We start from the raw sequence: 27,993 nt of genomic DNA, 5'->3' as shown, positions 1-27,993 counted from the left end.
AGGCAATCATTCTGTGGGATTTTGCTTTTGCTAAGAGCAGGTAGAGAATTTAGATACAGTTACTATGCTCTATTTGCTCTTCCTATACTTGGAAGGGAAAACAGTGAGGTTAAGTTGTTCCACCTCCACAGAGTATTCTGGTGTCTATCCCTAAGCTCTCTTTGGGTCCTCTGAGCTGGTTAGGAGAACCAAAGAGTGGGAGGGGGAAAGTAAGAAAGACTACTCCAACTGAAAACCATAGACACATATGTTTTATTTTAGTAAAAATTTCAAATTATGACTTTAGTAGTCTTTAAAAGGTTACAACCATATCACAGACCTTGGCAAAGCTGCAGTGTATTAATTTTTATCCCCAGTTTCCATTCTTTAACCTTCAAGGAACGAAAATGAAATCAAAATTTTAAAACACATGATTATAAGCCTTTGTATCAACTGAGAATTAAGAATTTAAGTCATGAATCTTTTTCTTAATAAGCTACTTGACACAACAAAAAGTAAAAAAAAAAGTAGAAATCTTACTAACCTCTGTACTCTTAGAGTTTGAAAAGTATTGATTACAGCTCTTCCTACAGAATCACGGTCACCTTCAAAATGCTATCCACAATATAAAGAAAATTATGAAAGTCAGAAAGCAGCTTGATTGTCAGTAGTATCAGTTTCCATCTTCTTTAACCCATGTGAATGTTCAAGACATGTGGTAGAAGAAAAGGAATAACGCTATTTCTAATGTTCATGATAACAAACACTCTAGGAAAACATTTAAAGAAACTCCATGATTTCACAGTTAAAATTAGAGCTCTATTAATAACCAACAAGCTAAGGTGTTTTCTATATCTCATTGCTCTGTATATTTCTAGCAATTTATAGAGAAGTTTAGCAGATCTACAAGGGTTTTCATCAGTTAATTTTCAACATTAACTAGGTCACATGCCAGAAGCTGTTATACCAAATATTTAAAAATTAGAGCTGTGCTGAAAAAAAAATGACCTACAATAAGAACTTGAGAGAGATATAGACTGACTTCCTGCCTGAGACAATTTTACAGCCTAAAAATTCTGAAAGCAACAGAAAAGCAGAATTGCTTATTTTGCCTAATTACTTTCACCATTTAAATATTAATCAACATAGCATCAAGTCTAAAATTCAGCTACTAGTAACATTATTTCATCAGTAGTCATCACTTAAAAAAGGATTCTGAACTTACATAAAGTAAAAAACAAAAATAAATCTAATAGGAAAAAGATAAGGGCCTGTTCTAATACCTTTGAGTCAATAATGAATGAAAACAGACAGAACTAAAACTAATGAAGGCACTATCGTAAACAGCAATCCACACCTTGCCCACCCCCACACCTCAGAAAAGATTTCCACCAGGAATCAAGAATTATGCTATGGCCCTTTAGGAAAAGTAAACAAAGAAATTGTAACATTAAGAAGGGAACTAAATTATGATCTCTACACATGTATGTATACTGATATAATAAACTACTGTCAGCAGTACCTTGAAATCTTCTAAACTGTGTAAGTACTAGTCTTTGAAGACGCCCACTTCACCGCCATAAACTTTAAACAGTCAAAACGTTTACCCAAAGTAGTGGTTCTTAAACTAGACTGTGCATCAGAATAACCCAGCACTTGTTAAAAAAACAATGCTAGGCACCTCCCTGTTGGTTTCTGATTCACTATGTCTGGGGGCGGGGCCCACTAGTATGCATTCCTAACAAATTCTCAAGTGATGCTGAAGCTGCAGGTCTTGGGATCACCTGCCAAGAACCACTGGCTTAAATTATTAATGGTACATCAGCACAGCCCTAACCAAAATTTTGGTCAAGATGCATGTAAACCCATAAGGATGGAGTATTTTAATGCTCACAAAGAACGTTGATAAATTCACCCTTATTACATCAAAACATCAACATCTGCTTCATGGTCTTCCTCAGTCACTTTCAAGGACAGCACCTCTTCGTTAAGGAAGAGCCCACTGAGCCTCTCCTTCCGGGCCTGCCTCTGCTCCTTCAGCTGCCTCTTGCGGAAGGCCTTCTGCTGTAACTTCCGCTGCTTGGATCGCTTCTGTCAAAATAAAAATTTCTAAATCAGTTTGGTTTAGTTTTTGGCATATCCACCCCAAAATGTTTTATGGATCAAATTCTCTATTTTCTAACTTTAAGAGCTGTTCAAATCCTTCTGTAGTATGATCCTTTTTCCAATAAGTGAGCCACTGGCTTAGGCTTAAAAATGATTAAGATTCCAATTTTGTGGTATTTGACCAGTGACTCTTCTGATTAGGAAGGGTTGAGATAATCATTTTGGCTAGTGATAGATAAAAAGTCACTTCAAAGACTTCTTTTTTAAATTCCATTAAGGTACATTGGTACAAATGCATAGTGAACACATAATTAATACTAGGCGACAATACTGAATACAACTGTGAAGAACACTGCCCAAATCTCTAATACTTATGATTCTCAGGTGCCTTTCATCCAAAAACACTAGCAATCTTACAATGGCAGGTAAAAAAAAAAATCATGCCTTTTTTGTAGTAGGCGAATACCATCTTAAAAATCCATCAGAAGCTCAGTGGGTACTCCCATCCTTGTCACTGGTGAACTGATAATAAAAAGGAATGACCACATATCTAGAGAAATTCCTTAGCAACAAAACTGGCTATGTTTCTACTACTTCCCTAAGAACCAGGGAAAGAATCATTGTGTATCTTCAAGTCACCACTGGGTCACTAAAGAGTTAGAGAGATTCTCTTATCATCTTTAAACTGGCTCCAGATTCTTGCCATTGCAAGGAATCAAACTCCCCTGCTAAGCCACAGGACCATTCTAAATATACTTATACCTTCTTTTTTTTTTTTAAGTGCCCGACAATATTATACAGAACTTTCTCAACTGTGAAAAGAGTAGACAGAAATTATAGAAAGTATTAGATTTTTAAATTAGCTAAGAAGAAACATTTAAGATTAAAACATTAAGAAAACATTTAACACACACAAAAGACATACACAACATTCTTAGGAGCTAATAGACAGCAACATCAGCAACGTAGTGAGATTCGCTCAGTAGTGAGTTGCAGTCAATATTGCAATCTTGAGAATAACTCATTATTTCCACCAATTTATCTTACTTAAAACATACACAAAAATCAGGTAAGATTGAATGCAATATGGTTGTGGGTCAAAACAGCATTTCAAAGCACTCAGCCTGGAGTGCTTTGTTCAACAGCAGAGCATCCTGCTTGTTCAATTAAGACCAAAACCCACAGGCATCTAGACAGCAGGATCATTTTAACTCTTCAAGAAATTTATATGAAGGAGTACTAATGTTAATATTGAAAGGTAAAGTTTTGTATTGATTAGACGTTTTACTTTTGAATCCCGAATCCGCTCTGCTGCACTTGCAGACAGGTTGCTGTCACTGTGTGCTCGACTCATGTTGGCACTGGAGTTTGAAGCAGAGTTTCCAACACTGGACCCACTGCTGCTTGCAGAACTGACCATGCTGGCACTGCTGCTGCTGGCGCTGGCACTGGCACCGCTCACTCCACTGGTGCTTGCACAACTAAAGTTGCTTCTCTTCCAGGCCTCTCTTGCAGGCCGTTGGCGAGGGCTATGTTCCTTGATATAGTTTCTGACCTTGGGATGCACAAACACAAACTGGTTAGTGTTGCACCTTGATGTTCTATCTTCAAAATGCTGGGGGAAAAATAATATTGTACTTAATCTAAAAGATTGTCAAAAGTGCTGCAGATGCATACGTAAGGTAGAATAGAAAGGCTAAATTTAGAAATAAGTACTAGAAAATAGACAATGCTCAAAAAGCTAGAAAACATGTTACAGAGCTGGATTTTAAAAGCACATAAAATATAATCAGTAAATGGAAGGCTACTCGCCTTCAGAAATTTAGGACTGTAAAAAAATGGCACTCAAAATACAAACTAACAATAAAATAAAATAGATGAGATTAGGCATTTGTTAAAAGTCTCCACTTAAGACAATTTAAGTAAGCTGCTGATTTTATCTAAGATTAGGGTGTTTCCTAAATCTTAGCTAGGGGCCAACAATACCTGTCTTCAAATGCAAGACATCAATTTATCATACTAATGAAAAATTTGCTGGAATGTAGAAAATTATAGTATGTCTGCTGGGAGAAATACTGAAATAAGAGAAATTTTTCATAAATAATGATAAATGCAAAACAAAGAAACAAATCAAAAGTAGAACATAAGAACGTAAGTATTCATTCAGCTACGTACCAGAAAAAGAACAGCAAAAATTGTATTTAGAAGATACCAGAGGCCAGGTGCAGCGGCTCACGCCTGTAATCCCAGCACTTTGGGAGGCCGAGGCAGGTGGGTCACGAGGTCAGGAGTTCAAGACCAGCCTGGTCAAGATGGTGAAACCCCATCTCTACTAAAAATACAAAAATTAGCCGGGTGTGTTGGCAGGTGCCTGTAATCCCTGCTACTTGGGAGGCTGAGGCAGGAGAATCACTTGAACCCGGGCAGTGGAGGTTGCAGTGAGCCGAGATCGCGTCACTGCACTCCAGAGTGAGACTCTGTCTCAAAAAAAAAAGATGATGATACCAGAGTACCAGAGATGCGTATTTCAGAACAGCAGAGGGAAAATTCACTAGGTTTCACCCTAGCCTGGCTCAATTATTACTGCATAAAACTACTCAAATCCCTCAGCTGTTTAGCAAAGAATAGCTCTCATTAATTAGTATTTTGATTGTCAATTAGTCTCCTGTAAACTGAGTTAGAATAAATCTATACCTTAACCTAACCACTCCGTAAGTGGTGACATTAAATTTCAAATCCTATACAACTGAAAAGCAGGTTCTAGATTCACATTGATCCCAGAAAGGTACTGGCAGGTGAGATGTACATAAAACCTCTTAAATCAATGTGCCATCATTTTTTTCTAATATTACCTTTCGCAGCAGTGATTTTGGCCTTAATTATCTATGTATTTACACATGATTATTTTAGTCTACATTTTATAAGATGGTGGTATTTTTAATAGGTAAATAATCTGTATTTTCTTTACATACCTGCTTCAGTTTTTCATCTGTGAGACAGTTAAGTTCAATAATAAACTCACTGTCTGTAGGGGAGATTTGAGCAGAAGGATCAATGATCTTAATAATATCAAGTTGCTCCCGAAGACCCATCTCAGTACTCACTTTCCGACTCAGATACTCAATATATTCCACCTATGTGATGAAAAAATTACAACAAATAAGATCATTGCTAAAACTTCTGATCCTTTATTATGTCAATTATAATGTGTTTACATAGCAGAAGCACTTAAGGTTATATTTGTTCCCTGAAAAACCGTTAAAGCTCAAATTCAGATTTAGTAAGCAATCCACATTTCCCCAGTAGCTTTAAACAGGCAATAAACTGAGCTTTACCTAGTCTCCACATAAAAGCTTTTAATTAAGAATGTCAAGATCTTTACCTGCTCATCATTTGTCATTGCACTCCAAGGGAGTTCATCTAAATTCCGGTGCTTGTTTTTCTTTTTAGGAAGCAGGCAAGGTGAACTTGGAATACTGGGTATGACATCAGAAAGTACATCACTCCCACTGGCAATGTCACTGCCTGGTAACTTTATAAAAATAAGGAGGGTGCGGGGAAGGAAAGCAAAATTTTTTCAGACTACATTTTAAATACTACAATATATTTTCCACATCGATTAAAAGTTAGTTTATGAGACTGACATGCTGCTGGCTGTGCTAAGAGGGCTTCATTTAATATAAGACTAATGGCAGCCTGGCGTGGTGGCTCACGCCTGTAATCCCAGCACTTCGGGAGGCCAAGGCAGGTGGATCACCTGAGGTCAGGAGTTCGAGACCAGCCTAGCCAACATGGTGAAACCCTGTCTCTACTAAAAATACAAAAATTAGCTGGGTGTGGTGGCGTGTGCCTGTAGTTACTCGGGACACTGAGGCAGGAGAATCGCTTGAACCTGGGAGGTGGAGGTTGCAGTGAGCCGAGATCGTGCCACTGCACTACTCCAGCCTGGGAGATAGTCAGACTCCATCTCAAAAGAAAAAAAAAGAAAAAAGACTAATGGCAAATATAGAATCAGAGGACATTAATTCTGATCCATGCCTATTTTATACAAAGCAGCAACATAAGTATATAAATATATATTCTTTGCATATAGTTATTCAATGAAAGATGTTTTTGAAAAGCTTAGACTCATAATCAAGACTTATTAAAATGGTAACCGAAGAGTCAATCATCATTAAAGTTTTTAATGTATAATGAGAATATGACTAGGGCCTCCACACTGTAATGAATAAGAAGCACTGGTCTCCATCTGGGGAGACCTGAATGATGTACCACTAACTGGCTTTTCGCCAGAGACTGTGCTAAACATACTGTCAATATAAAGACAAATACATCTTGGTCTTTGACCTCAAGTCTGTATTAGTAACCTCAAGACAATTAAAATAAATTAAGGCCGGGCAAAGTAGCTCACGCCTGTAATCTCAGCACTTTGTGAGGCAGAGGCAGGAGGACTGCTTGAGCCTAGGAGTTCAAGACCAGCCTAGGCAATGTGGCGAGACTCCGTCTCTCTAAAAAAAAAAAAAAAAAAAATTATCATGCCTGTAATTCCAGCATTTTGCAAGGCTGAGGTGGGAGGATCGCTTGGGCCCAGGAGTTCCAGAGCAGCCTGTCCAACATAGCGAGACCTCATCTCTATTAAAAAAAAAAAAGAAAGGAAAAAAAATTAGTTGGGTGTGGTGGCACATGCCTGTGGTCTGAGGTGGGAGGATCGCTTGAACCTGGGAGGTTGAGGCTGCAATGAGACATGTTTGTGCCACTGCATACCAGCCTGGACGACAGAGTAAGACTCAGTCTCAAAAAATAAATAAATAATAAAATAATTTTAAATATGCTGTTAAAATAAAGTAAAACACTTTAAGAACCAGAAGTATTACAAGAGAAAAATTAGAAAAAAATCATAGAAGACAAAGTGTAGACAAAGGAGAAATAAAAGCAAGCCTAACATACAGAAAATCAATTTAAGACAAACAGCAAAAATACATGCTATAATTTTATATATATTTATGTATACTTTTGCACATATGCATATACTCAAGTATATGCATGGTCACCGCCATGACCAAGGTTATAAATATATCCATTACCTCCAAAAGTTAGAATGGATTTAATTTTAAATAAATATATTTAAGTCATTCATCAAAAAGGTAAAGTCTTTTCTTCTACAAGGAGCACATGACAATTTTCAAATATACTGACTTCATTTTTACAAGGTATAAAACAGTACCTTTTTGCTGTGTTTTGGTTCTATAGAGCTTGCAACTGTATCTGAACTCTGGATGATTTCTAGGCTTCTGCGGTTACCAAAAAAGCGAAGAGCTACTTCAGTCATGAAGACTATTGCGATCACATGTATTTGAACTCCTACTTTGTACACAGCAGTATAATAGGTACAGGAGATTCAAAGCAGTGTTAAGTCCTTACACAAAAACTTTACTTGGGAAAGTAATACAATAACACAGACATACAATTATACAACACAGCACATGATGAATGCTAGGTTTCAGATGACACGTCATCAATGGAAATATCTAGCAGTGGGCTGAAGCTGCAGGATTAAAGTTTGGGAGAGTTGCAATGGACTGCAGGCAGGCACTGGGGAATCAATCACAAAGAAATAAATGAAACCACAAAGACAGGAGTCAATCACTATGCAAAAGATGACTATGATGTTTAAAATGAAATTGTCTAAGAGAGAGGCCATTCTTTCTACATCCCCATAAGTAACTACCACTCTTAAAAACCACATTTTCACTATGACAGTTATTGACAAGTCCAAGTACATAAGTGACTACCAACAATCTGTATAACTTCTTTTAAAATCTCATTAACGGCTGGGCGCAGTGGCTTATGCCCGTAATCCCAGCACTTTGAGAGGCGGAGGTGGGTGGATCATCTGAGGTCAGGAGTTCGAGACCAGCCTGGCCAACATGGCAAAACTCCATCTCTACTAAAAATACAAAAATTAGCTGGGTGTGGTGGTGCACACCTGTAATCCCAGCTACTCAGGAGGCTGAAGTAGGAGTATCGTTTGAACCCGGGAGGTGGAGGTTGCAGTGAGCCGAGATCGTGCCACTGCACTCCAGCGTGGGAGACAGAGCGACCATCTCAAAAAAAAAACAAAAGAAAACAAAACATAAAATCTCATTAACTAACACTGCTTGAACTGTTCACCCTTGACCCTAATTGTTATCTAGGTGGTGTTATGAAAGGATGATTGCTGAATGCACATATGAATACCATCTCTTTTTCAGCCTTTAATTGCAAAAAAGAAAATGCGTGCTATTTTCTCTTTGACTTCAAATCACATCAGAAATCTCCCTGTGGCCCCTAAAAAAAAAAGAGATACTTCTTATCAGACAAAAGGCCTCCCCTACATCAAGTTCCTTTGATAAATGAGGTAAACGGAAGAACTCTTGAAATACCTACACTTTCAAAATATAATAAAAAAAAATTCACCTAAATCTTGGAGAATATCTGCTAGGCACTTAAATTTGTACCTTTACTTCTCTTTATGCGTTTGTTGGGGAGGGAGGGGTGTAAAAAAGGTAATTAATGGTACCTTGGTCATTTTTTTTTCAGGGATAAGTAAAAAGATCCCAGAGTTCAAATCCCAGCTCCACTGCTCACTAGCAGTGTGACCTTGTGTAGGTTAGTTTGTTTCTTTGAGCCTCAGAGTTAGTAGTAAAATGTGGTCAACATCATCAGTCTCAAAGGATTGTTGAGTGGTTTAAATGTGGTAACATGCCTGGCACACAGGCAACACTCAATAAAGAGATATACTTTTCTTTTTCCATCCCTTGCCATGGTTTTGGACCCTTAAAAAAGCAGCACAATCCCTCAGAGAATGTCACATGTTGCTAAAGTGCCTGGGTTAATTTCACAAGGTAGTGTTTCAGAATGATAGGGGGAAAAGGAAAAGACATTCAGGTAAGGAGAATAATTTAGTAAAGTCATAGATGGAAAAAAACATAGTATGAGGTGACATATATTCTAGATATCGTATCATTTAATCATATGTCAATATGATTAACACAGAAAATCAGTGCTAGGGATTTGAAAGCTCAACAGAAGAACCAGAAACTGTCATATGATATGCAGAAGTAGGCCGATAACATTTTCTAAGAAGTAACTTGATGAAACTGGTCTTCAGGGAAGATCAGCTAAAAAGCACTATGGGGACAAAATAGAGTGAGGAAAGATTGGAATTAGATAGGAAGCTCTTGTAATCTAGGCGTGGATGAAAATAAGCAAACATGGAAAGAAAAATGGGAATAGATAGGAAAAATATAACATGAAAATTTACAAAGCCGAGTGCAGTGGCTCACACCTGTAATCCCAGCACTCTGGGAGGCCGAGGCGGACAGATCATGAGGTCAGGAGTTCGAGACCAGTCTGGCCAATATGGTGAAACTCTGTCTCTATTAAAAATACAAAAATTAGCCAGGTGTGCTGGCGTGCGCCTGTAGTCCAAGCTATTCGGGAGGCTGAGGCAGGAGCATCGCTTGAACCCAGGAGGCAGAGGTTGCAGTGAGCCAAGATCGCACCACTGCACTCCAGCATGGACGACAGAGTAAGATTACATGTCAAAAAAAAAAAGAAAAAAGAAAAAAAATTACAAAGCTGTTTGATAACTGAATGGATAAGGTAATAAAGAGTCTCATGTTGAGACCAGAAAAAAATTGGTGACATTTCAGGTCATACAACCCACCCAGAGTGATACACTTAAAGACCTCAATTTTCATAGCAAGGTAACTGAAAGGATGTTAAAGATCTTCTAGTCCAACATCCTCATTTTACATATAAGAAAAAAATGATGTCTGGGGAGGGTCATACGACTAGTGGCAGAATCCAAAGTAGGACACCAATCTAATGCTTTCAACTATGCTAAACAGTTTTGCCTGTCTGGTAAGTTTGTAATAAGAGAGGAATGCAATTTGGGATATAAAGAGTTTGTAGTGATAATGGGAGAAGCAAGCACAAGTGTCCTTTGGACAGACAATAGTAATTTTTCACTAAGTTGTAAGACATGTCACTAAGCAGAGTCTATTTTTTCCATGGAAACACTGTAACTGGAAGTTGCAACACTGCATCAAGGACTCAGCATCAAATAATGGGTTAGTATTAAATATTAAGGTCATCTAAGTGGAAACGTCAAGTAGTCAACTGGAGATACGGGATTAGACTAGTGGTTGTACAGGAGAATTGTATGGGCTCCTGTATATTTATTAGACCAGCAATTTTCCATTTTATAACTGATACTATATTTCAGAATAAATACTTAATAACTCCCAGCCCATATTTTTCATGGGCAATATTTGGCATATTTATATTATGATCAGTAATTGTGAAACATAGGGAGACTTAAATCTCTGCCATATTTTCTGCAGAATGCAGCAGAATTTTATGAGTAAGCTCATTTCTGTAACAGCTGATATGTAATTTCAGATTGCACCTCTAGGTTTCAAGTGTGACAGCTGATTACTCACTGTTTAAATTTTCTAAGCTTTCCTGATCAACAATAGAAATAATTTCTCAGACTCTAAGACTAGTCAAATATATCCTTAATAACAAAAGGACTGAAAGCAAAGAAAATTATCAGCAAAGCAAAATGCAAAGATGCTAATTCATTCTAAGGTTAAAATCTCATCTTATTAAGTAGTGAGCATTTTTCTTCCCAGAGAATCCATAAATCATTTATATTTACTTTAGTAGTAACTAAACCATCTGTTAAAAAGAAAGATTTAAACAGATGTAGTTTTTAATCATAACAGAAGTAATACAAATTTTTTAACTATAGTAAATGATTTTTAATCCATATTAATCCTAACATATAATTTGTAATGATATTCTTGGATAATTTACTGCTCATGATTACAAAATCCCACAAATACAAGACAGCACTTTAAATCTTTCAGCATATTTAAACAGCAGATATCCATGGTAATAGAGTATCCATATTCCAATTTCACAAGTGGGAAAACACATTACTAAGGCAGGTCTGATTTTTGTTCTGACATCATAGTCACTCATGTACATTAACGGTGAACGGCTGGGGATGGTTTTCCACTCTTAACTACTCATAACGAGTGAAGAAGCCAGCAATTAAAATTTAAAAATGCCTGCCACCTTGCAACATTATGGATGATAACTCTAAATAAATCACATTAAATAAGCAGAAGAAATATTTCTTAGAATTATCAGGACTCCCATCTGATTTATGCTTTACTAAGAATCCTTGTAGTCTGATTTTAAATACAAAGTCTATACTGAGAAAAAAAAAAAAAAAAGAGAGAGACACTGGCTGAGCACAGTGGCTCATGCCTGTATTCCCACCACTTTGGGAGGCCAAAGTGGAAGGATCGCTTGAGCCCAGGAATTCAAGACCAGCCTGGGCAGCAAAGTGAGACCCTGTCTCTACAAAAAAATTAAAAAAAAATAGCTGGTTGTCGTGGTGCCCACCTGTGGTCCCAGCTACTGAGGAGGCTGAGGCAAGAGGACTGCTTGAGCCCAGGAGGTCAATTCTGCAGTGACCCATTTTTGCATCACTGCACTCCAGCCTGGGTGACAGAGCCAGGCCCTGTCTCAAAAAAAAAAAAAAAAAAGAAAAGAAAAATTCATTATCAATATCATGAAAAAGTTTGTATCTTAAATGAGAAAATCTTATTAAAAAATTTTAACCAGAAGAGGAAACACTTCCTACCTCCTTATGAGAGGCCAGTATTACCTGGACACCAAAGCTAGACAAAGACACAACTGAGAAAGAAAACTGCAGACCAATATCCCTTATGAATATAGATGCAAAATTCCTTAACAAAATACTAAAAAACCACATTGAGAAGCAGACTGAACCTCTCCCCTAAGATTAGGAAAAAGACAAGGATGCTCACTTTCACCACTTCTATTCAACACCGTACAGGAGATCTAGCTAGGGCAATTAAGCAAGAATTAAAAGGCATCCAGATTAGGAAAAAAGAAGGAAAACTATCTCTAGTCACAGATGACATGATCTTAAATATAGAAAACGATAAATAATCCACACATGGGAAAAAATTATTAAATCTAACATGATTTCAGCAAAGTTGGCAGGATACAAAATCAATATACTAACATCAACTGTATTTCTATACATACACTAGCAATGAACAATCTGAAAATAAGATTAAGAAAACAATACTATTTATAACAGCATCAAAAAGAATACAATATTTAGGAATAAATTCAACCAAGAGAGTGTAAGACTTAGACATTGAAAACTACAAAACATCATTGAAATAAAGAGGCCCTAAATAAATAAGATATTCCATCTCATATTAATGAATCGGAATATTTAATATTGTTAAGATGGCAATACTCCCCAAAGCAATCTACAGATTCAATGTGATCTCTACCAAAATTCCAACTACTCTTTTTTAAAAAATGGGCAACCTGATCCTAAAATTCATATGGAATTGCAAGGACCTCAAATAGCTCTGTTGCCCAGACTAGAGTGCAAAGGCGCAATCTCAGCTCACTGTAACCTGCACCTTCAGGGCTCAAGCGATCTTCCAACCTCAGCCTCCTGAGTAGCTGAGACCACAGGTGCACACCACCACGCCTGGTAAATTTTTGCATTTTTTTTAAAGACACGGGGTTTTGCCTTGTTGCCCAGGCTGGTTTCGAACTCCTGGGCTCAAGCTATCTACCCATCTCGGCTTATCAAAGTGCTGGGATTACAGATGTGAGCCTAAACAATCTCTATAATGAACAACAAAGTGGGAGAACTAACACATCTCAATTTCAAAACTTACTGAAAAGCTATAATAACTAAAACAGTGTGGTAACTAGCGTAAGGACAGACACATACATCAATGGAATATAATTTAGAGTCCAAAAATAAACCCACACATCTATGATTAATTCATTTTCGAAAGGGTGCCAAGATAATTCAATGAGGAAAGAATAATATTTTCAACAAATGGTGCTGGGACAACTGGATACCTACATGCAAAATAATAAATTGTGAGCCAGGTGCAGTGGTGCATGCCTGTAGTCCCAGATACTCAGGAGGATGAGGTGAGAGGATTGCTTGAGCCCAAAAATTCGAGACCAGCATGGACAACATAGTGAGACTCTGCTCTTAAAAAAGGAAAGAATGCGCCTGTAATCCTAGCACTTTGGGAGGCCAAGGCAGGCAGATCGCCTGAGGTCAGGAGTTCGAGACCAGCCTGGCCAACATGGTGAAACCCCGTCTCTACTAACAATACAAAAATTAGCCAGGCTTGGTGGTGGGTGCCTGTAATCCCTGCTACTCAAGAGGCTGAGGCAGGAGAATGGCATGAGCCCAGGAGGCAGAGGGTGCAGTGAGCTGAGATTGCGTCACTGCACTCCCGCCTGGGCGACTGAGCTGAGCGGGACTCTGTCTCAAAAAAACAAACAAACAAAAAAAAACGAAAAAAGAAAGAATGAATCTGGACTCCTATCTTACACATCATATACAAAAAGTAACTCAAAGTGGTCAAAGACCTACATGTAAGAACTAAAACTCTAAAAGTCTGGGAAGGAAACAGGTGAAAATCTTCCTCATCTTGGATTACACAGTGGTTTTTAAAATATGACATCATAAGTACAGCCAAAAAAAGATAAATTAGACTTCATCAAAATTAAAAACTTTGGTGTCAAAGGACACTATCAAGTGAACAAATGCTAACAAGCAAAAAGACAACCTGCAGAATAAAAACATTTTTGCAAATCATATATGATAAGGGTCTAGTAGCCAGAATATAGAAAGAACTCTTACAACGCAACCATAAAAAGTAAAATAACACAATTTTAAAAGCAGCAAGGTATCTGAATAGATATTTTCCCAAAGAGGACACACAAATGGCCAATAAGCACATGAAAAGATGCTCAAAACCATAATGAAATACCAATTTATACCCAGTAGGATGGCTACAAACAAAAAGACAACGCCAAGTGTGGACAAGGATGTGGTGAAATGGGAACTTTCATACGCTGCTGGTGGAAAAGTAAAATGGTGTAGTCACTCTGGAAAACATGTTGGCAGTTCCTCAAAAAGTTAAATAGCAAGTGATCATATGATCCAGCAATTCCACTCTTTGGGGTATATCCAAGAGAATTAAAAATATAAATCCACATAGAAACTTGAACCTGAATGTTCACAGCAGTATTATTTATAACAGCCAAAAAGTAGAAACAACCCAAAAGTTCATCAGGTAATGAGTGGATGAACAAAATGTGGTACTGTACATCTACACAATGGAATATTAGCCATAGAAAGGAATGAAGTACTGTTATATGGTACGACATGGATGAACCTTTAAAACATTATTCCAAGTGAAAGAAGCCAGACACAAAAGGCCACATATTCATCCATTTATATGAAATATCCACAAAAGCAAATCCATAGAGAAATTAGATTAGTAGCTGCCAGGTGATAAGGGGGAGGGGAGAATTGGGACTATGTGCTAATGGGTATAGGATTTCTTTTGGGGGTGACAGAAATGACCTGGAATTAGCGGTGATGGCTGAACAACTGTGAGTATATTAATAACTACTGAATTATACATTTCAAAATGATGAAAATGGTGAATTTCATCTCAAATTTTTAAAAAGTTTAAAAATGTTTTAATCCAAATAACATGAAAAACAAAAATGGAAGGGTTGTGAATTACGTTTTTTCTTAAAAAAAAATCTCATCTTTTCAGTGTAGCATTGTTTATAACAACAAAAAACTAAAACCAACCGAAATAGCCATAATTAGGAAATGGATTAAGTAAATTATGATCCAGTTATGGAAAAGAATGAGATGTGTTAGCTGAAAAAAAGCATAGGGCCAAACAGTGGATGAAGTATAATCCCATATGTTTTTAACAGTATGCAAACATACTTATATCTGCATAAGCTCCTAACAGTGGTAACCATAGTAGAGTGGGACTTGGAGACTTTTTTTAATTTGATGCCATTCTGTATTATTTGAAAGCTGTTTGAAATTATAATATTCAATCCTTCTTTTGGAATAAAACTTCAAGTATTCAGATGGCTTTCAAACGTAGCAGACATTCGAGTTTATCTAGCGAATAAAATCTTTGCTGTAGGCAGGGAAAACGTCTTTAAATGTTTTATTGTTTTTACAATCAGAATATGAATGTTGTAATAACACAATCTAAATTTTCTGACAAACTGCACTTATTATAAGGCAGGATTTTCAAACAATTTACCACAAAGCCATTTTACATGGTATATATGCCACAAGAAAAAAGTGTCAGGCGAAAAACATGTCTACATACAAACAGAATACAAAATGAGAAATTATATATTTCTGATGACAGAACCAAAATCATGTATTTATGGTAATAACAGTTTATGATATTAGGTACATAATGTGACTGATATTTGTCCTATAAGGACACAAAAGCTATTTATTATAGGGTAGGAAGTGTAACTTTGCTTGGATTCATGCACAGAAAGGTACCGATAATATATAATAATGGTAATATTACGCAAGTATTAAATAACATAAAAATCTACAAAAGGATATCTATAGCATCAAAAAGGTACATTAGAAAAATAAAGATATCCCATCCAATTCTTAACCTTAAAACATGTCAGAGAATCTCCAGGACTGGATAAACATTAGAGAAATTTACTTTGAAGTAGAGATGAAAATATCAAAAGAAAAGTTTATACTTCTACTTCGGTAGTAACAATGTCAAGAAAAGGACAAAAAAACTTACCTGCCATTCAAACTCGCTATCTGACCAATCCCAGTAAGTGCTAATAGAAGAAGAGACATCACTGCAGACACTCCCCTCAGGAAATAAATCAAAAGAAGTGAAGTCCTGATCATCTAACAGGGAATAGCAATCATCTTGATCTCCAACAGACACAGATGAAAACAGCTCCTCACTGCCTTCTGAGCTGGCAACACTTGTTCCACAAGAAGTTAGGTTCCACCTTCAAAAACACAACACGAAAGAAATCAAGAGAACTACAGAATCCATACCATTTTAAGATATAATTAACAGGACATATTTATAACATTTATAAGGAATGTGAGGTTTTTTGTATTTTTAAAAGAGCCCCTACCTTTTAAGGAAATATACTAAAATATTTATGAATGATACATGTCTAGGATTTGCCTCAAAATAAGGCAGGGGTTGGGGAGTGCATAGAGGTACAGATGAAGCATGATGCCATATATGAATAAATGTTGAAGCTGGGTGACAGGAACATGGGGTCCATTACACTTTTCTCTCTACCTTTGTAGCTGTCTGAAAATTTTTGTAGTACACTATTTTTAAAAGAAAGTAGTATTTAAATTAGGACTAAAGTAAAATCTTCATCCATAAACAAAGCATACAGCATAGTGGTTATGAGTAAGCTCCGGAATCAGACAGTTCAAATTCTTGCTCTGTCACTTCCTAGCTAATTGATTTGAAGCAAATAACACTCTCTCCAAGTCTGTGTCCCAATGGAGGTATCGTGATGATCACATGAGAATGCATACACAGCACTTGTAGCACACATAAAAAGTGCCCAATATATGACAGCTATTATTATTGTTAAAGGAAGAGTGGGGCCATTGCAGGGCAGAGAAAAGCACTAACAAGCATCTACACAGGTAGATGTTCAAGAAGTATTTGTTATATTTAAGTAACTTTTTCATATTAATGCTGTACAGGCTCATTGCAAAGATGCTGGAAAGAAAGGAATGAATAATAAAATGATCAATAATTCCATTATCCAGCAATAACTAATCTATAATATTTTGGTAGTTTATTTTTATGTGCATACATATTTTTTACAGAATCAGCAACCATTCTGTGTATATATATTTTAGTATATTGCTTTTTTCACTTAACATTAATATGCTAAACATTTTCCTAAGTATATTACTTGAAAATTTTAATGCCTATATAATATTCCATTGACTAAATGTATCATAATTTATTTAACTTTATTCCCCAATGATACATAAGCTGTTTCTAATTTTTTAATATTAGAAATAATACTGAGATGAGCCTTGTTTATAATTATTTATCAAAATATATTATCTCAGGATACAGTTGCTTGAAAGGTAAGTACTGAGTCAAAGAATATGAACATTTCTAAGGATCAATTTAGTCAACACCTTTCTGAAAGGCAGCATCAATTTATACTCCCCAGGGCAGTATATAAAAGTGCTTATTTCATCACAATCTTAACAGCACTAAAATTGCTAAAAATTTTTTTACCTATCTTATAGGACAGAAACTTCCTGCTTTTTTGAGACAGGGACTCACTTCTCTCATTGAGTCTGGAGTACAGTGGCACAAACACAGCTCACTGCAGCCTCAAACTCCCAGGTTCAAGCGATTCTCCCATGTCAGCCTCCCAAGTAGCTGGGACCACAGGTGCAACACGCCCACTTAATTATTGTATCTTTTGTAGAGATGGGGTTTTGCCATGTTGCCCAGGCTCGTCTCAAACTCCTGAGCTCAAGCCATCTGTTCGCCCCAGCCTCCCAAAGCGCTGGAATTACAGGCATGAGCCACTGCACCAGCACAGAAACATTTTTATATCAAGTTTTATTTATTTAATTACCAGCAAGATCAAATTTTTAAATATTTATTAGCTATTTCGCTATGGTGTTTTCCTATGTGCTAATATTTTCATTACTAATTTTGTAAGAGTTCTTTATGTATTAAGGATATTAACATTTTGTCTACAGTATTTATTGCAGGGTTTTTTGGTTGGATCTTTTTTTGGTCTTGAAATCTATCAATCTGTTTTCCTTTGTAAATTTCCACTAGTTTTATACTATTAATAAGATAATCTTCATTGCTTTGCCAGTAGCATAGAGAATTAATCCTTAAGATAATTATTTAGTATTTCCAGTACTAACAAGCTCCTGAAGTAATGACTTCCTTATGAAAAGTCTGTTATTTACCTATTATTAGGTCGTGTCTCATCCTTCATTAAATCTACTGTTTCTTAAATTATGCACTTCATTTTTTTTAACTTCCTCCATTTTGTATGGCTAATCTTTTAGAAGTTCTTGATTTACATACAAAATTTGGACAACCTGAAAAACTTTATGGTACCTTTTCTTTTGAAGGTAGACCATTTTAAAACACTGAAACACACACACACTATTATAATTCAGTAAATAGAAAGTAGATGTCAATAAATTTTTATAGATAGTAAAAAAAATAAAATTCATCTAAGAATCCTAGAATATCTTGTAATATTACTTTCATCACATGCTCGCTAGGTGAACAGTATCCTCATTTTAGAAAAATTTTTAATTAACCAAATTATCCCAGGTCTTGCAATAAAAGTTATGAAGAGGAATCATACCCTGGTTTGAGACCAGTCTGGGTAACAAAGCAAGACAGTATCTCTATAAAAAGTTAAAAAATGTGCTGAGCAAGGTGGTGCATGTCTGTATTCCCAGCTACTCTCGGGAGGCTGAAGCAGGAGGATCCCTGGAGCCCAGGAGTCTGTGGTTATAGCAAGCTGATCCTGCCACTGTACTCTAATCTGAGCAACACAGCGAGGCCTTATCTCAAAACAAAACAAAAATACATTTTGGACACAGTAAGCCCTATCTACATTATGTCCCGAGCAAACTATTTTTCTCTTGTGTCTTCAAATTACATGTGATTTTTTTCCCTTTATTCATTCACTCATTCAACAAACATTTAGTCAGTATCTTCTATGTACCAAGTACTATGTTCGGTGCTAGGAAAAACTGTTAGATAATTGTTTTTAATTAGAATTTCTTTTTAGTTTGTAAAAATTCTGTAGAAATGTGTTTCTCTCCATGAGTAATAGTGACATTCCTTAAAAAAAAAAAAAAGATGCCATATTTAGTAATCTAACCATTAGATCACTGCCAAAGGAGTCAGGAATTTGCTTCATTTTGTGCTCTTACCTTTGGGCAAAGTCAGTGTGTTTCTCAGATTTGTAATCATCACAAGGTTCTGAATGTTCTTAGAAGTCTTTGTCTTTTGTTTTTAATTATCAGCAGCAAGTAAACTGGGCTCATAATTGAACAAATCATTCATAAAATAGAATAATAGTATTTTTTACTAGTAAAGATTGTAACATTTTTTATATCTTCCTTTTTTTTTTTTTTTTTTGAGTCAGGGTCTTGCTCTGTCAACCAAGGCTGGAGTGCAGTGGTGCGACCATGGCTCACTGCAGGCTTGACCTCCTGGGCTTGATTCATCCCCTCACCTCAGCCTTCCCAGCAGCTGGGACTACAGGCACATACCACCACGCCTGGCTAATTTTCACATTTCTTTTTTTTTTTTTTTGTAGAGAAAGGGTTTCATCATGTTGTCCGGGCTGGTTTCAAATGCCTGGGCTCAAGCAATCCTCCCACCTTGGTCTTCCAAAGCTCTGGGATTACAGGTGTGAACCAATGCATCTGGCAAAATTTTTATATCTTCTAATTTGCAAATTTTTAAAATCATAATTTTAAGGCAATATAGATAAAAACAAAGTAGGAAGTACTTTCATCCATTGCTAGTGACAGTCTAAGTTGACATCATCTTTCTTAAAAGCAATTTGGCAGTACTATGTACATCTAGACGTTTAAAAAGGTTCATTCATTTGGAATCAGTAATTCCCCTTCTAGGATTGTGTTCCCTTCCCCAAACAGAAATTTGGAAAAAAGATGTGTGAACAAATATGTCCAAACAATACTATTTGTAATAGTCCAAAAGGGAAAATAAATGCCCCTAAAATATGAGGATTAAATGATATATCTGAATGGTATTTTTATAATCACTAAAAATCATATTTTCAGATTATTCAAAAGGAAAACACCCAACAATATAGGAGCAAATATGCAGGTCACAAACTGATCCTGATGTTTAAAAATTATATCTGTACATAGACACATTAAAAGAAACATCAAAATGTTGATAGTTGTTACCTTTGGGGAAAAGGATCATGAGTGGTCTATAGTTTTTTATATGCCCTCAGTTTTCTATAATAAGTTTTTAAATAAAAATTTAAGTGTGATTCTTTCAGACTGTTCTGTCAGTTTCAAACTTGTAATGAATGTCCATTGTGTGCTCAGCACTAAACTATTTAAATTTACAAGCCCTTACATTATATTCCACTAAGAGAAAGTTACCTAACACTTCGACTCTAGCTACAACCATAATATTACTCTCAAAGGAGACTTTCTCCAAAATCTTGAAAGATGTTGAAAAGAATTCCAGTGAAACACGGTGTTTAACTCAGTAACTAGGCTTGCTGCCCAAATTTTAATTAAAAAAAAAATAAAGCCAAGAACATTTCTCTGCAAGGTGTTTCAGCAAGAATATACAGACTAAGGACTTTCAATGGTATTTTGGTAAACAGCCATTTAAACGTTAAAATTAAGAAAAGCATGTGTACCATGTACACATTCCTCTGCACCCCTTTTCTCTCAGGTGGACCTGACTGCCACTTCTGAAGATAAGAATCCAGCCAATGAGCACTGTTGAATAAAGTTCTGCCAAGCTGATGAAGGTCATTTGAAGTCTATGCTATATACTCATTCTTAGGGGACAGTGCCCCATCAGTACTTGTATTCACCACTGACTCTCTGCCAGAATCCCCATATAGCCAACCTGACTTCTGCTGCTATTCTGGAGTCCAACAGGCCACCAAGGTTCCAAGTTAGAGAATATACAACCCCTTCTTCTACCCACTTAACTTCCCTACTTTCCTCCTAGCTACCCCAATTGTGTTGGGTTCATTACCCATCTTTCCTGCCCTCTTTATTGCCTTGGAAGTAAAAAACACTCTATGTCATTTCTAAGGCTAATGATCCCATTTGGACTTCTGAGTTCATCATCTCTATCTCTCATCCCACCTTCTTTTATATTTTCAATTTCTCCCTTTCCTGTGGCCTGCTTCTAAGGAGCTAACATCTCTATTCTTGGAAAAGAAAAACTAAATGAAGTTAAAAAAAGAAAAAAAGAAACCTTTACTTCTCTTTCAAATTCTCACATCTCCCCTTCTCCTTTCTTTCCCTGCTAAATTTATTGAAAAGCTTCCACTCTCTCAACCTTTGTAACCTGTAGTTCCACTTCTATCATGTCACGGACTTCTACTGATTACTCCCAAATCTGTATTTCTAGCTTGGATATTTCTCCAAATCCTAACCCCCCATTTTCAACTTGTCTCAGCAAGTCCCCAAACCAAATTCCTCCAACATGGTTCTCCCACCTGCAACCCACAGCTCTTCTGTACCTCTAATTCTGTATCTAGATAGGAAAACTACGGGTGTTACCAAAGGCACACAATAGTCTTTAGGTTTTTCTGGTTAATGGTTATTGAAAACGGAGCTCTAAAATCACGTAACTGAGTAAAAGATTTATGCAATAGTTTGGAAGTGCTAAGAGAAAACCTCCATTTACATCAGAAAATCACTGCCCCCAAAACCAAAGAAAATGCCTTAAACACTACATATGTTCCACACTGACATTTCACATTTTTAAAAAATTCATTCACTTTTTTGGCTTATTGAAATTTATTCTATTTTCCTAAAATTCTAGACCAATCCATGTAGGTCTTAAGGTATGAATGCTTAGGAAACTGGCTGTGTCCATGTAATGTATTTTCTACTGAACCTAGACCAGTGACATACCAACCTACATCACAAATGACTTTAATTTGAATACTGGGCCGGGCGCGGTGGCTCACACCTGTAATCCCAGCACTTTGGGAGGCCAACGTGGGTGGACCACCTGAGGTCTGGAGTTCAAGATCAGCCTGGCCAACATGGTGAAACCCTGTCTCTACTAAAAATATAAAAATTAGCCAGGCATAGTGGTACACGCCTATAGTCCCAGCTACTCAGAAGGCTGAGGCAGGAGAATCGCTCGAACCCAGGAGGCGGAGGTTGCCCTAAGCCAAGATTGTGCAACTGCACTCTAGCCTGGGTGACAGAGCAGGACTCTGTCTTTAAAGAAAAAAAAAATCTGAATATTGCAACCATTCAACCTCAGGGACTGTTAGTGCTGTGACTGTCTTTGTTAATGAAAATTGCAAATATAGCCCAGAATCCAGTAAATGAGTAGGCACAAAATTGTCATAATCATAAGGTCCTTATCAAGTGCATTATTTTTAAAATCTCCACATTTTTCTTATCAGGTACCAAGAAGGAAGCAAAATTAAGGTTAAGTCAAATATCTACCAATTAACAAGCTTCCTACTTCCAATGAAAATTTGTTTTACAATCACTAAACCCAAGGCAGAATTTCAGCACTCAACTATTTGAAATCTGATTTTTGGGTTGTTGCCTGAATTGACAAATGATGTGATGTGAAGGAAAAAAGTGACACATACAACTCCAAAATAAAAGAACTCCCTAAACTTTGCCCGATATATGATTTAGCTGTGTGCTTCTCCCTGAAAAGAAATGGCTGGAAGCCTATGGTCCTCTCAAGCACCATCTTGAGGAGGGGTAAGAAAGCAGAACATTCCAGAAGGATAATACATTTAAAAGGCAAGGTAGCCTAGGACAGAAACATCATGTGCTGTGAATATCGCTAATTTTGCTTCCCCTACTCTCTGCTGAAAAGGATACAGAGCATTAGAACCCCTGCCACCATGCCAAGCCTTGCGAAAAGTAGGGTAGGAGAGGGAAGTTGAAAAAAAAAAAAAAAAAAAGCAAGCAGTAACTAGGAAAAATGCTTGACTTGGAAAAACTGGGGCTTGCAAAGAACCTCCTTCTCCCCTCCTCACTGCCCCATTGAAAAACAGTCCTGACCTCACCACAGTCTTTAAGGGAAAGAAAACACAGGAAAAAACGGGGAGGAGGAGGAGGAACAGAACAAGTTGTAAGAAACATATTATTCTCATAACTTCACTCCCCATCACCTCCACCCAGTTTTGGCAGTACTTACCCACAGCCTCTGCCCTCACTCCCTTGCCCTCATCATCACAGCAGGATCATTCTGAAATCATTTAACTTTCCTGGGTATGTGACTTGCTCCAAGGCTGCAAAACTTAAATGCCAAATATGTACAAAGGTATTCTTTTACATTATTTTTCAACATAAATAACCCTAAGCACACTTGATTTCATGAATATGTTACATTCACATTACAGTGACATCAGGGGTTAAATAGGCTTCTGTGAGTTGGTCTAGGAAACCGTAAGTTCTATTTGTAACACTGGATCAATTAGTTCTGCTCCAAGTTTAATCATTGGCTTCAAAGGAATAGTCTTGGATTTGCTTGACTAGGTTTTATGACCTTGAACTCAATCTTTTCTTTCTGGGCCTGTTTCTTCATTTTTTGCAATGACGATTTAGAGTAGTCATAATAAATTTACTGCCACTTCCTTTTGAGATGTGTTATACTGATATTCTGATTATTTAACTATAACACCTTGTTCTCATAGACTATAACTTTCATTTATGTAAGAAACATCTTTTACACATTCCTTGTATCTGGTAGAAGCTCATTCAATCTACAGACTGATTTAAGGGAAGGGAGGGGAGAAATATGCTAAATACATTAAAATATGGAAGAATTTGATCAAACTCACATCATAAACTTGGATCAGAAGTCAGAACTAGATTTCTTAATTTATCTCCAGTATTTTCCATAGCTGAACCCCTCTCCTAGAGCCTTATCCACACACACCCCCAGCCCTTTGTATACGTATCTCAAATATCCACCTATGTTAAAACTTGAGGCTGTATCTAGAACGTCTTCAACCCACTCCCCAAGATTTGATCTAACACGTAAATGCTTGCATGAGAGAAGTCTCCAGAACACTACCTTCTACTGAAATCAGTTAGGAGGAGATACACCCTCTGAATAAATTTGTGTAAGTCAGTCCATCCTAAGCCTTACTCTGTTTCTTCAAAGGGAAAGGAAACCAAGGGATATGTCATATGAAGGAATCTTCCAGATTTAAGCTTACCAATTTTGGCAGAGCCTAAAGCGCTAAGGCAAACAGTTAATAAAGGAGGGGGAAAAAAGAGAGAATCGACTAGTTTCCTAGCGCTCAACTAAAAAAAAAAATGGGGTAGAGGTGGTGGCGGCGGGGGGAACAGGACTGTGAGACAGATTAAAAATAGGGAAAATGAAGCTTCTAGCTTTAAATGTCCCACCTTTCAACGCCACTTTTCAAAAGATCTATGGATTGATCTTGAGCCATCCAAATTCCTCTACAGCGTACCGGAAATGGAAGGGGTTAAACTTTTGCAGATGGATACAAACAGGGGCGTATCTAAAAATCAAGGGTGGGGGTTTGGGATTCGTAGGGTACAGATGGGGGGAGGGAAGGGAAGCAAGGGAGGGAGAAGGTAGGGAAGGGAGGAGTCGCTATAGCCAGAATATGAATGAGGAAAAGAGAGTAAAACGCCGGTCGAAAGGAAAATCGGAGGGCAGGGGTGAAAATAGGGAGGGGGGGGGCAGGGAAGGAGGCCGGGAATGAGCGCTGGTCGAAAGCAGGTGGGGGAGGGGGCGACTGGAAGCGCAGCCCGGGACGAAGGATCAGGAGCGGGGGGCGACCAGAGGTGGAAAATCCACCCCTGCCCTCAGGTGCAGTTCGTACCTGTTGGTGTGGAAGCGGTGGAGCGGGTCGGTGCGATGGCAGGAAGACAGCTGGCAGCCGAAGTCGCTGATGTCCAGGCAGCCCGGCTCCTCGCTCGGGCAGGTGCCCACCCCGCGAGGAGGTCCCAGGAGTGGGAAGGGCTCCTCGGGGGTTAGAAACTTCTCGTAGGAAGTGATGGCCGAGGCCTCGTCGGACATGGTTGGAGATGGCCTGGCTCGGGCTCCCTCTCTGGCCCTGGGCTGCTCCCGCGCCCGCCCCTGCCCCCACTCTAACCTGTCCGCAGTCGCCGACGCTCCGGGGTGTGCCCGTCGCAGCTCACTGGCAGGCTGGGCGTCGCGGCCCGCTGCTGCTTGCGGGGTGCGGGGCCGCGCGAAGAGGCTGCTCGAGGCCACAGCGGCCCACCGGCCACCCAGTTAGCGCCTCGGTGGCCTCTGCAGCTTCCGCCGCCGCCAGACTCAGCCCGTCAGCGCAGCGCCGCCGCCCGGCCCGGCCAGGCCCGCCCCGCCCACTGCGCTCTCCGCTTGCGACTGCAGCAGTCTGCCGGGCGCCCGCAAGGAGGGGAAGGGCGGCGGGAAGCCACTCCCCGTGCCCCCTGCTGGACCGGAGGAGGAACTGAACCTCCGCCCGCCGCGGCCCCAAGCGGCCCGCCCCGCCTTCTACGCATCGAATCAGGGATTCAGGCCGCTAGAAAGGCTAGGCGCCTCTGGCCAAGCTCCTCCTCCGCTTTCTCACTCCTACTCGATTACTAAGCAGGAACCGCAGTCCCAGAAAAGGGACTTGGCCAAGGTCACACTGCGGGTGCGTGAGAAAGCATCCAGATGCCCTGGTTCCCAGCGCACTCTTTCATTCTGTCCCAATTCAACAAGTATTTATTGAGCTCCTGCAGTGTGTGCCCAGCACCGTGCAATGAGCTGTAGGAGAAATCGTCCAAGCAGGAAAAATAGTCCCTTCCTCACCCTTGGTCACCTAACTCCAAGAACCCTACGCTGCAGCCACTCGCCTACTCAGAGCTGCTGGACACGTCGTACTCTTTTGTGCTTTGCGCCTTTTGCTCATAGGCACTCTGCTTGGAATGCCCTGCCATTTCTCCCCTGCTAATCCTTCAAACTCCAGCTCAAACGTTATCTCCTCAGTGAAGCCTTCCCTGACTCCCAAAGGAGACTTACGCACTCCTGCTAATTTGCCCCCTCCCTCCCGTAGAAAATATATTATGGAGCTTAACTTGTTCAACTTGAATCAACTTGTTAGGTGTTATATAGTGTACTTTGCTGTTTATCTCATCTCTCTTCTCTATATTCTGGGCAAGTGATTCCTGTTCTTGGATGCGTACGATTAAAAAAAAATAGAGGAAACCCAAGATTACTAATTTCTTACTTTGCCCAAAGAAGACAATTTTTAAAACTACCTAATACTATTTTATAAAAGGAAGCACATTTTCATATAAGAGCATAATTCTTCAATAAAAGCAATTCTTTGCATTAACTATATTTATGAAGAAACTACATTGATCCTTCAGGAAAGCATAGAACTTAAATAGGCGGAAAGGAGGGGAAAAATGAAAGAAGGCAGGAGGAAGAAGAGAAAGAGGGCAGGAGAAGTGGGGGGTTGTCACTAAAACAAGCCCCATTCAGTATTAAACTCTGTGCCTTGCCCTACCAATGCAATTTATAGCGAAAACAGCTCCTCCAACGTGCCTTTAAAATGTATATATTATCTTGCTTCAGTTACTTGGTTGTTTGTTGAGCATGCCTGCTTTCTTTCATTGAGATTGCAAGAAGGTGTGTTGCATTGTGTATGTGGCTTTCAAAATGAATCATTCATTAATATCTAATGAGGCTGACCAATTTAAAACTTGTGGAAGTGAGGCTGATGATGATTTGTTCTATGGTCCCTAATGCACCAATCCCCAGGGGTCTGAGGCCAGTGAGGCTGAATGGGCCATGGCTTAGTCCCCAAAAACAAGAGACTTGATTATCCAAATGAAACAAGAGTCAAGTGCTGCATGATAATGCAGGCACTCAGGTAATAGCACCAGGAACTGTTAATAAGAAGCTAACGAAATAGTCTATTTTATTTTATTTTATTTTATTTTATATTTTTTTGAGACGGAGTCTTGCTCTGTCGCTCAGGCTAGAGTGCATTGGGGTGATCTTGGCTAACTGCAACCCCCACCTCCCGGGTTCAAGCTATTCTCCTGCCTCAGCCTCCTGAGTAGCTGGGATTACAGGCACGTGCCACGACACCTGGCTATTTTTTGTATTTTTAGTAGAGACGGGTTTTGCCATGTTTGCCAGGCTGGTCTCGAACTCCTGACCTCAAGTGATTGACCCGCCTCAGTCTCCTAAAGTGCTGGGATTACAGGTGGAGCCACTGTGCCTGGTGGTCTAATTTAAATATATATACCTTTTACACATACTATAAGAGGTAGGTGTTTTTTTAAAGAGGAGTCTAATGATAGAGTCTGTGAGGTTTCTACAAGTATGTGTTTTACTTTTGTGTTTAAGCATATTCTGAAGTATCTGTATGACCACATGATAACTAACTGCTGCCACATGATTAGGACATGTATTTGAGTTTATTTTCACAATGAATTAGCATAAGGTAATACTACTTTAATTGTCATGATCCTGTGAGAAGACAAATGAGGTGCACCTCATACTTGGCATCTTCCTAAAAAATGAAGGGTTGCAGTAGTCTGAAGAGAATAAAGTGATGGGAAAGTGGAGTCAACCCCAAGACATACTTACAAGCCGAAAGCCAAGAGCATATGCTTGCCAGTCAGTAGTATGTTCACGTTTCTAGGGCAGTTTTGTTTCATCATATATAACACATTACACTGAGTTTGTAAAAAAGTTTGTGCACAATTTGTAAATTTGCTTTGGTGTTACATTTGTACAAGAGCTTTATGAACATGTAGAGTTTAATGTTTGTTTACATTTAAGAAATATTATAAAAAGAATTTACAGAAATGTTTGGGTGTGAGAGAATTTTTTTTTTTTAAAAAGAGGTCCCAGGCCAGGCACGGTGGCTTATGCCTGTAATCCCAGCACTTTGGGAGGCCGAGGCAGGCAGATCACCTGAGGTCAGGAGTTCGAGACCAGCCTGGCCAATATGGTGTAACACCATCTCTACTAAAAATACAAAAATTAGCTGGGCGTGGTGGTGCACACCTGTAGTCCCAGCTACTTTGGAGGCTGAGACAGGAGAGTCGCTTGAACCTGGCAGGTGGAGGTTGCAGTGAGTCTGGGCAACAGAGCAAGACTCCGTCTCAGGAAAAAAAAAAAAAGAGGTCCCTCCATATATTTCTCAGTGAGAAATACTGACATAGATACGGATAGCAGTACATAGAGTTGG

At 38.5% G+C, this 27,993-nt stretch overlaps 1 protein-coding gene across 2 annotated transcripts; it reads right to left on the bottom strand.

Moving 5' to 3' along the window:
* Positions 1–229: 229 nt before the first annotated feature.
* On the bottom strand, positions 230–25,248 carry FAM199X (family with sequence similarity 199, X-linked). 2 transcript variants are annotated; one of them, XM_004064637.4, is made up of 6 exons: positions 24,640–25,248; positions 15,819–16,038; positions 5,468–5,617; positions 5,058–5,219; positions 3,374–3,640; positions 230–2,070 (listed from the first exon to the last, which is right to left on the bottom strand). In XM_004064637.4, the coding sequence occupies exons 1-6, from the start codon at positions 24,834–24,836 to the stop codon at positions 1,900–1,902; spliced, it is 1,167 nt and encodes a 388-aa protein (XP_004064685.1). In that variant the 5' UTR covers positions 24,837–25,248; the 3' UTR covers positions 230–1,899. The 2 variants fall into 2 exon arrangements, with proteins under 2 accessions (XP_004064685.1, XP_018875177.1); XM_019019632.3 differs by having other exon boundaries at positions 3,503–3,640; positions 24,640–25,218.
* Positions 25,249–27,993: the final 2,745 nt, after the last annotated feature.

This window comes from Gorilla gorilla, chromosome X (assembly GCF_029281585.2).
Source record: "Gorilla gorilla gorilla isolate KB3781 chromosome X, NHGRI_mGorGor1-v2.1_pri, whole genome shotgun sequence".
Lineage (NCBI taxonomy): Eukaryota > Metazoa > Chordata > Mammalia > Primates > Hominidae > Gorilla > Gorilla gorilla.
Note: the sequence above shows the minus strand (reverse complement) of the source record. Positions and strands in the feature narration are given on the sequence as shown.